At 35.8% G+C, this 10585-nt stretch overlaps 1 protein-coding gene across 1 annotated transcript; it reads right to left on the reverse strand.

The window, feature by feature from the left end:
* Positions 1-2519: 2519 nt before the first annotated feature.
* Positions 2520-8858, reverse strand: LOC103974207 (uncharacterized). Its single transcript, XM_009388969.3, has 8 exons — positions 8742-8858; positions 6842-6910; positions 6249-6364; positions 4661-4715; positions 4243-4363; positions 3023-3070; positions 2847-2941; positions 2520-2741 (listed from the first exon to the last, which is right to left on the reverse strand). The coding sequence occupies exons 1-8, from the start codon at positions 8844-8846 to the stop codon at positions 2640-2642; spliced, it is 711 nt and encodes a 236-aa protein (XP_009387244.1). The 5' UTR covers positions 8847-8858; the 3' UTR covers positions 2520-2639.
* Between the last annotated feature and the right edge of the window lie 1727 nt (positions 8859-10585).

The raw sequence follows: 10585 nt of genomic DNA on the forward strand, positions 1-10585 counted from the left end.
GAGCAGTTATGAGACCAGCTGCATCCATTATATGGACGGGTATACAGCACACCAGTCTGTCCGGTTATCACGATGTCCCTCTTGAGTAACCTGTGACCGGGATTATTTAGGATCTGTGTTTAAAGGTGAATCGATCTCATTATCGTGATCTCATCACGATTCGATTCCCATTGCACAAATCCAAGGACATCACAATATATATATGCACATATGCAATAGTTATAAAGTGATATATGCCAAAATATAATAAGCAAAAGGATTCTGTATCAAGTCATACGTGCCATCACTCACGTGATTGACTTGCCGGGCACCTATGACTAGCACTAATATCAAACTCCCATCGAAATCTCATTCTTGACTCCGGGACTTTATTTTGCTTTATGCTTCGATCGCTATCGTAGTTAATCCTGTACACTTAAAACCTACTTCGATCTAGACAATTATTGTAAAGCTTGAATCAAATATTGTCCAGCATATTATCGGTTCATCAACGCTTCGTTCGAATATTCGGTGCATCGTCCTCTCTTGTGCCTATTGCCCAATCGGCCAGTTGACCTTGCAACTCTGATTTCCTTGGCACAATTTTCGCTCTTCTTGGCCCGATGAATGAACCTTTGGCCTGAAGTCTTCTGCTGATACATCGACCGATCCTTTGGCTCGACGTCCAATCTTCTGACATGTTTTTCTCCGGCCCAATATAATTCTTCCTGCTTTTAATTGTCTCTCCCTAATCGAAGCTTCATACGTCACTCAAAATACAAATTAAATTCTAAACACTCTCAATTGGTTTCATCATCAAAATTTGAGATTCAACAGAAACTTGATTGAATTTATTTTTATCTAAAGTATAAAATAAAATATTCATAACTCTAGCAATTAAAAAAAATATTCTCTTTTTAAAATCATTTCATTGATCTATCGGTTTAAAAGATTTTTGAAAGCAAACTCGATAACATTCTATAAATCAAAATATATGGAAAGCAAAAAAAAATCGTCACACCTATTTTTCAATAGGTATAATCCATCTTATTGAATAAGGGAAGATGAGTGATAAAGTGTCCCTCTTGGTTGCTTGAAAATATCATTTACTCTCGTAGGTGCTAATCCAAATGAGAGAATTTAGCTTTAATACAAATTCTTAGAATCTTAATGGCACTAAGAGAGGAGGGGGGAGGGGGGGGTGTTAATTAATGCTATAACAAATTTTAATCGATTTTAACGCATGCAAAGGTTGTCAATATAGTGAATAATAAACAAACAAAAGTCACAAGTAAGAGAAGGAACACAAAAGTCACAAGTAAGAGAAGGAACACAAATTGATTTACAGTGATTCGAGTGGTATTACCACCGACATTGGGCAGTAATACCGTAGCAACCTATGACACCGTAATTTTGGACTTCAACAGTGCTACCATTACAAAGTTTGAGTTCTAGGTGATACTACTACCACTCTAGGCGGTACTATCGCCACCATAGGTGGTACTATCGTCGAAAAGACTGACAAGCACAAATAATGCTTATCGATTGACTTAGATGATACTATCACTTAGGCCCAATGGTACCACTACCTAAGCCTATTTTAGGCTATCAGTTTAACCTTCTAATAGACTCAATTCAGCCTAGCTTCAAGTCCAATAGATTTCTTAATAAGTTGGCATTGTTTCGACCTAATATCAACTCAAATTAACCCAAAATGATATTGATCAAGACTTTGACAAATCAACCACATATTCAATACATTTACGAATCTTTCAACACATTGTACGCTCTTCCAACATATCATCTGATCTTTCAGTACTTTGTCCAAACCTCCAGTATATCATCTTTTCTTTCGGCATATCATTCATTCCACTTACATGTTGACTTTCCCATGATATCTAATCTTTCGACACAATATTTGATTCTTCTGGCACAATACCCGAACATATGATACCAAGTTCGATCTCCAACACATCAAACCTTTGGTTCAACGTCCAATTTTTAACATGATAATTTATCGATACAATATCCAACTCCCTTGCTCAATAGTTGACCCTTCGATAATCCAACTCTGTAATCAAAAATTTTTCTACGTCACTTATCTAAAAAAATATTAGTCCACTAAATTTACTAAATTTATCAATTGATTTTATTATTAAAATCTAAAATTTAAAAAGTGAAACCTTAATGTCTTAGAATTGGCTTGGTGACCAATTATGTGATTTTTTTTTTATGTTTCGAAGATTTGCCTATGTTTCTCTACACAAGCAGATGGGCAAGCAAAACTGAGAGAATAATCGACTCCAACAATGTTGATATCCACCACTTGTGAGCATGAAAGTTCAAAGAATGCTGGCCTGGCCTTGCTTGCTATTGTGATAACATAATATGGTCATACAAAAGATTTTTATATTATCCCCACTAGACATGGTCATACTTTACAAAGATTTTGTCAAACAAAAAAAATATATCACGTCCCTGTAATGGCCCCTCATAAGAAAAAATAACTCATGCACTAGCTTCACTGGGAGAGATTTGACTGTATCTAGTTTGATATTATACTATACAAAGCTCAGTTGTAGACAAAAAGATCCATAAAATGACTCAATAGCTGGGACATTACAGCTTGTTGCTGTTGTTGCAAAACTTAATTTGTGAGCCTACTTGTACAAAAGGTTGTAAGCAGGTAGATCTTGGATTCGGCGAACATCATCCAGTGCGAGTTCCCGCCCGAGTTGGATCCTTGTTGCTTCCAGGACTTCCTGGAGTAAAGAAAACATCAGGAGTAAAAATAGAGGTCAGCCAGCAGAAAAGACAACCAGAGGAATCTATCCACAAACAAAATCTCAAAGGAGAGTTTTTGATACTTTGAACTGCATATATGAAGCATCCATAGCAAGCCACTGAGCGTCCATCAACTGAAATGCTATACAGTACAAAATGTCAAATGCTTCCTCATCTTCTACAAGCAGGAGAACAAGCATGAGCATTGTCTACTAGCAAAGCAGTCACAGACATTCTGCAAAGTGCAATCGTGAATCACCTGAGAGAATTTTTACAAAATTGATTGCTGCTAGAGATTTTGGTCTTGCTGTGGAAAGAGAAGATATTAGATATCTGGATAACTCGATGCAAGTAAGACAGCGGCTTCAGATATGTTGCAATAGTAGCTAAAATCATCTCAGACTTTCTCATCATGGTCAAAATCCATAGGCATGCCATGTGATACAAAAAAGAATGAACAAGGAAGCTTTCGGACATATTGTCTTGACATTTGTGAAATTCAATCAACTTGGAAGCTAAAATTTTTATTAACTGGAAAGCTGTTGTGTTACAACATATAAAATAGACATTATCTGATCAGATCAATTTGGATCAACTGATCCATTGCAATGTTGAACTGGATGCTAGTATGATCATGATTGCTACAATTTCATGTAGAAACTAGGCCAGGTCGAATTCAATGGTACTGAAATTTTTTTTTTCTTTTTATTTTCTGAGATTTTTTTTTGCCCTTGTGACTATTTTCTCTTAAAGGCCAACTAAGGTTGCATAAAAGAGCTTTGCGTCAATTTCCTTGTAGCTCTATCCAACCAATAATCTCATATTAAACTTCATATTAACCTCAGCACCACTTTTACAAAATGATTCAACAAAATCCTTTTAAACCTGATATCCCTTTTGGTGTGGGGATTTCATGTGCATTTCCTTAAAATCTTGGGATTTTAGCCAATCATCCCTACAATCCCGACCAATAATTTCTAATCTCAAAAAAACATGATTAAAATAGCAATATTCAAATATTACCCACCAAATTCTATCCCCACTCAAGTTCCAAATTGTGTTTGCCATGGGGACATACCCTTATAATTTTATTTTCTATATCCAAACCTCTAAACTCCATGCTTCAAGTTGTAGGATCTAATTTCCAAGGGAATTTGATATACAATATCATGATATGTACCTTCGATATCATAAAAAAATAAAAAATATTAATTGGTACCTATCTATATGGTCGAGTATCAATCCTATATCAAATCAGTAAATACTGATTTGTAAATACCAATCCAATCAGTATTTGGAACCTTATTCAGGATACTCCTGTTATCACACACCTTATTTCAATATGTTCTACAACTGCCAATAGCTGAAAAAAAAAACCGAAAACATGTTCCCTTTGACTTTAGTAAATGTCATGAATTGAAACCTGAATTTCTCAAGCATTTCCCAAGATCGTAATGCATTGTGTTTTTTTTCACTAACCTGAATTCAGTTCAAGCAACTGAGTCAACATGAACGAGATGTTGATGCCTGCAACAGCAAATGGGTACTCCCATATGGCTCTCATTCCTTCTTGCTTGAATAATATCCTCTGAAAAGAGGCCTTCAGGTTGAAATCATAAGAAAATTAGTCTTGACCATGCATTGTCATATCAATCAATGAAGACAGATACGCTGTGCCAGTTGGCCTCCTGTGTGTTGTGTTCATAGAACAGCATTGTTATGCAACCAGGCAAGTGACCTGAATGGCACAACATATAGGCACATACCACCTTGGACCATACTAATTTCTTGGCTATGATATCAAATCAAAAGAACATTAAGCTAATTCAACTCAAGGTAAAGATGCTCTGTCTCTATCATAATGAGCGATACAAAGAAGCCAAATTAGTTTGCCTACCGGATAAGTCCTTGCAAAAAATAATAGATTCTCGAGAGAAACAAATCCACAACCCCTGAAAAGTAAAAAAGAAGAAAACTTTGTTATCCTTTACAAATTTATCAGTATGAGGCTCATGGATATTAGAGCAATACTAATCAAGTTGGCAACTAACAATGCTAGTCAAATTATGTTTGATAAGAACCAACGTATAAAAAAAAGGCAACATATGACATGAATAAAAGGCAAACCCTATCAATCACATAAGAAGGTTTTGTTAATTATGTTTTAAATAAATTAATAAACATATATATATATATATATATATATATATATATATATATATATATATATATATATATGTATGTATGTATGTATGTATGTATGTATGTATGTATGTATGTATGTATGTATGTATGTATGTATGTATGTATGTATACAGCTTAAATCAAGCAAGCTTCAAGTTCACAATTTTTTAAGTAAAGAATAATGTCAAAGCATGTAGATTCTAGAGTGCATGTGGCAGTTATACAGATAAAGGAAACAGTCAAACATATGGAGAACTTCTAAAGAATCTTTCTTCTTAGAGCATTTGTTTAACTCCCCAGGTCTCCAGTGACTAAAAGAAATACATTTTTTACAGAAATCAGTTGTCCATATGATACAAGATCTTTAAAAGTGACAAGACTGAATGACTTCTCAAGTAAACATGTGTGCAAACGTCTATCTCTCTTCTTTCAACAAATTTAGAAAGCTTGATCTAAACTGCATGAATAAGGCCCACCCAAAATGAGTTTGAAAGCCTATACACCCAAAAGTCAAGGACTGCAGGAATCAGAACCGGAACCAGAAAGTTACTGTGTTTTGTGACTACTGATTATAGACAGACAAAAAATATAGGAACCAGAAAGTGATTGAATTAATATCGAGTATAAATATGTAACAAGCAAGCAAAGAAATGCCTATCCTCTTTCAAGAAAGTAGCCTGCTGTAACAAAACTACTCCTGCTGAATTAGTCTGTTATCTACTCAAATATCAAATTGATCTTGACATTGCCATTTTCCTTTTTAAGGGAAGCATGGATGCCAACCAAAAATTGAGAAACAACTGATCTAACAACCACTTTCGCAGATCAATTTTGTTATTTGATCTGGCAAAGGCAAGCTCATACACATCCTTGATGAACATTTACCTAACAAAGAATTCAACAAAATAATGTAGTCCTCTCAGCTGAATTAGATTTCAAAACCATTTGGGTGCAATATCAGTTGTTGACCACAATGTTTTGGAGTTAAAAGCTATAATGCAATAAATCTCTTTCGATTTTCTCTCTTCCATGCTGATACATGCACTTGGATATGCATTCAAATCCTGCTCAGGTGTCAAGATCTATTCAACACTTGTTTCAGAAGACGATGAAGACAAATATTTAGTGCTGCAGAACCAAATCATGCCAAAAAGTCTATTAGGTACTAGTTTATAAAGCCTTAACAAATATGATGCTTTAAATTCAATGAAGCAAATTTTTGCAATTCTAACCCAAACTAATACATAAAAGAAATATATGCAAGTAAACTTACACTTAAATGAGCACATCTGCTAGATTACCTGAAATCAGTTGAAGGGTTTGGCCCTTGCCACCCCATGTCTTTCCATTGCTCTGATACTAGACCTGTAAGTTCTGTTTCCGGGAAGGAAATATGCCAAAGAGCTACGAGAGCTTCCTGGTAATGAGATATTAAAGGGCACAAAATTTTGTGCAGTTAGATGGACATCACAAGTTAAAATGAACATTTGTAACTGTTCAAACAAGTTATCAATAGAGTTTCCACATAGTTTGAATGGAAAAAGTTCAAAAAAAAGGATCATTGTTGTTCATTTTTCAGAAATTAAGTCCCTGAAATGAACAGATAGTGAAATATGATGCTTAAAGCCTTTACAAAAATATACAAAATTTTACTGCTTAAAAGTTTATTCTTTCCTGTAGAATAATTTTCTCAGAATTTAATATAAAAGAAAGTCTAGGTTTCTACTAAATATTTTTTTCTCAGATCTTACAAAAAAACATATAGATCTACTGTGAAATGAATAACTGGTTTCTGCAATGTGTAAGACCAAGTTCTTTTGTTCTTGCAAGTGGCAAATTAAATAAAACAATATGATATTAATATCACGAATTTGGAAGGTTACACATCATATACCTGATGATCTGGTCGAGTCTCATCAAATGGTACACTCACCCGTTCCTTAAGCTTTTGTAGTCGTATTTCCTGCAAAAAAATATAAGTTATACCAATGAAAAACAATGAGAAGAAATTGAGACCAAGTAGAAACAGGTGACTATCTCATGATTTTTAACATCAATACAGTTTTCTTTGTTAGGTCACAGGATTTTACCTTAATTAGAATTAAAGTGAATGCCATCCTCAGGGTCATGTTACTCTGATTTTGATACCTTTCTATATGCGATCAAATAGGTTCTCACACTAGTTTTTCAGGAAATATTTCCCCACGAGGTACAAAATTCTAATTTGACCAATGGATTCTTTTCTTTTCTAATGTGTGAGGTTGCCAGACGACTGGGGGCTTCCAGTTGGTACTATTAGACCAACTTAAGTGTGATCTTATTAATCCAGTTGGTGGGTAGCTAAGTGCCCTTGGACTCATCACCTCACTCCCTTTGACCAGCTACTCCAATACTTCAGTGTTCTTTAAGTAGTTCCTAGCTGATTGATGGAAGACATATTGCAACTTCCATACATGGCTTCTACCACCATGTTGTAGGTCACTTGCCAACTCTATTCTCCATTCGTTATTGGTAGCAACGTTCACTTGCTTAACCTTCTCCCTCAATTACATCGGAGATTTCTCAAGTGTATATGAGCTCTAGAGGATCCATCATCCGCAAGCTCCAAGCATACCTCCGTATAGTCCAGTAGCTTGCAAAAGATCCATTTAGCCATAATTTTAGTTGCTCAATAATGCTTGTAAGGTCCCAAACATGAGTGTTACAGTAGAGTGATTACGACAATTCGACAACACATTCATGTGCTATTCTTTTTTTCTTTCTTTGCAAGTCCTTCAAAATCACAAGTGGTTACAACTAGGTTGATCCTATGTGAGCAAGCATCGCAAGGGTACTACATGATTTAGACAAAAAAAATAGTTAAGTCTGTGACAATGTAAACTAAGGCTTTTCACCTAGTCTAATCCGGTAATCAGGTTACCATCTAGTAACTTTCAGAAACTAAGCAATAAGCCTACCCCCAGTTTGAAATTTTCTCTTTTTTGAGTTTTGATAGTTGTCGATGTTTTTTTAATATCCCTGTCTTCTCGCTCTCTAGTTCTCTCCCAGTTTCATTCTCCTCACACCACTCGTTGCTTGCTGTTGGTGCTCGTGCACTGGGTACTTCTCTTCCTCCTCTTCGCACGCCTCCTATTTCTCCTTTGCCTCCTACTCCATCCCTCCTCTCCTCTGCCTCCTCTTCTTCCTCTTATTTCACTCCTCTCCTGCCATTGAAATTCAAAACCATGACCTAAAAGAACTGAAAATTTTATATATCGATCCTCATTTGAGATCCATTAACATTATTGGATTCATGATCTACACCGAACAATGAGCATAACCAACATGTTTTCAACATATAAAATTGGGTATGGATCCTCAGTTTTTGTCCATAAGTTTATCAGATTTGGATCACAAATAAATCCAACTCGACAACACCCTATGAAGTCTACCTCGACATGAAATGATGTTTAGGTAATTTTTTTTCTGGTATCTTTGACCTCATACCTTTTTCAACTAAGATTCTTACATCATCATGTTTGCTTTTTATGTTCTACATGTTATCTGAGTAAGTTTCATCTTTTACAACAGGACTAAGTGAACCTACATATTTTTCAACTTTGGTTGCTTTAATTCAACATTCCTATACTTCTTGGTACGAGAAATTTTCAGAATTACATTGATAAACTTATGTTAATATTAGCAGTAATATGTACCAAATCAAGCAATACATCAAGATCATGTATAATCCGTGGAACATGAGGAAAACCATGTCAACAATATAAATCAACCATTTGATCGTGAAAATAATTTACCTGAAGTGGGGACAGAGTACAATCAAATGTCTTTTCACCATTACTCTGACGTTTATTGCCATTGCGGGAAAATAATCCTCCAAACCATGATCGAGATCCAACCATAGCATCACCTATAACAATGATAATAATATAGGTTAGTGTGGATCACAGATTGTTGCAACTAAAGAGAAACACTCGAGGCAATTTTTTTCTATCACAAAATATCAAGTGCTACCTTTGACATTTTTAATGAGGTTAAAGGACTTAGAATACATAATCCATCAAGAACTCAAATTGGATTCTCAAGGAAAGCATTTTAGTTGATTTGAGTTTGGACTTAGTCGAGTTCTATTTTACAGATGATTAGGGCTTTAAATCCAGTGTATGTCCATCTTAGAGCAATCCATATACCTTTAAGAAAATCATAGCAAACCCACCTATCCTCTAAACCTTTCTCATCAGTCAAGGAGAGCACAGTCAACAGAAAGGAAGAAAGAGTAGAGATTAATTTTGCAGGATTTATCAACAAACCTAACAACCAGATTACATGTATGCAGTGAATACCTTCCACAACTTGCAAGTGCTTATCCCAAAATTCACTTGTAGCAAATGTCACAATAGCATTGGTCACCAATTTTCAGAAAAACAGGAGAACAATTTCCCAACCAAGTTACTGTAGATTTGTTGAAGTAGTCTTCTTTTTCACCAACAAAACAAGTCTAATTAGATTTTACATGTTCTAAGAGCTTGCAGTGCATAGCCAGAATCAGATATTTATGCAGCTAAAAGTTGATAAACGAAAAGCTGGATTCGTTTGTTTGATCATTTCCCAAATCATTAATACCAATGTTGACAAAAAAAGAAGAACACCGGAAACAAAGAAAAGAATGTCAATCAAATGGTTGATATTAAGAATAATTTTCCACCCTTTTCTAATTCAAGTTGCACATTTTAGGCTAGATTCGGTTCTGTCGCATAATGGGAAATTCATTCCACAAAGCTATAAACTAGTTCAACTCTTTATTAGCACGAAACAATATGCCTAAACGAGAGATTCAAGCAACCCTGCTTACAATGTGAGAACCTTCATCACGCAAGCGAAAACGTCATCATCGATCTCATACCTGTACCACGAAGCGGACGCTGGCTGGCTCTGCTTCGACTTTGAGGAGACCGAGGGAACTGCAGATCCTAACGTTTGCACAGGATTCATCGTCCGATTCCCCAATCCTCATCGATGTTCTTTTCTTACCAAGCGGAATCGGAGACCGCACGGCCGCTGCCCCATCGGTCCGACACAAATTAAGGGCGGAAGAAGGGAAGACACAACCTTTCAGGCGTCGATGACTGACGAAGCACACATTCTCCTCCTTCCCGGCGATTGCCGCAACAATACTTGATTGCCCTCGTTTCAAGCGGCCATCGCAGGAGCCTTACTGTTCCGTTCAAAAATCAATAAGCTTCCCCACGCCGTCGTTTCCTTCTATCCCTCGTTCAACTTCGTCGTTGGCGGTAGTTGTTGGTTGGGCCTCCTGCGTTGTTGGAAGCGCGCAATGCGTCCGCAGGTCCGCTTGTAGCGGTATACTTGCTATTCTTGCCTGCGTTCTCCTCGCTGGTTCTCCGCCCTCCTCCATGTCAAGTCGTCGTCACCGACCGCGCCCAAAATGAGCGCGGGAGGTTCCTATCATTTATGTATACTATAATATATATATATATATATATATATATATATATATATATATATATATATATATATATATATATATATATATATATGTATATATGTATATGTATATATGTATATGTATATGTATATATGTATATATGTATATGTATATATGTATATATATTTATGTATATAT

This window comes from Musa acuminata, chromosome BXJ1-2, assembly GCF_036884655.1.
Source record: "Musa acuminata AAA Group cultivar baxijiao chromosome BXJ1-2, Cavendish_Baxijiao_AAA, whole genome shotgun sequence".
Lineage (NCBI taxonomy): Eukaryota > Viridiplantae > Streptophyta > Magnoliopsida > Zingiberales > Musaceae > Musa > Musa acuminata.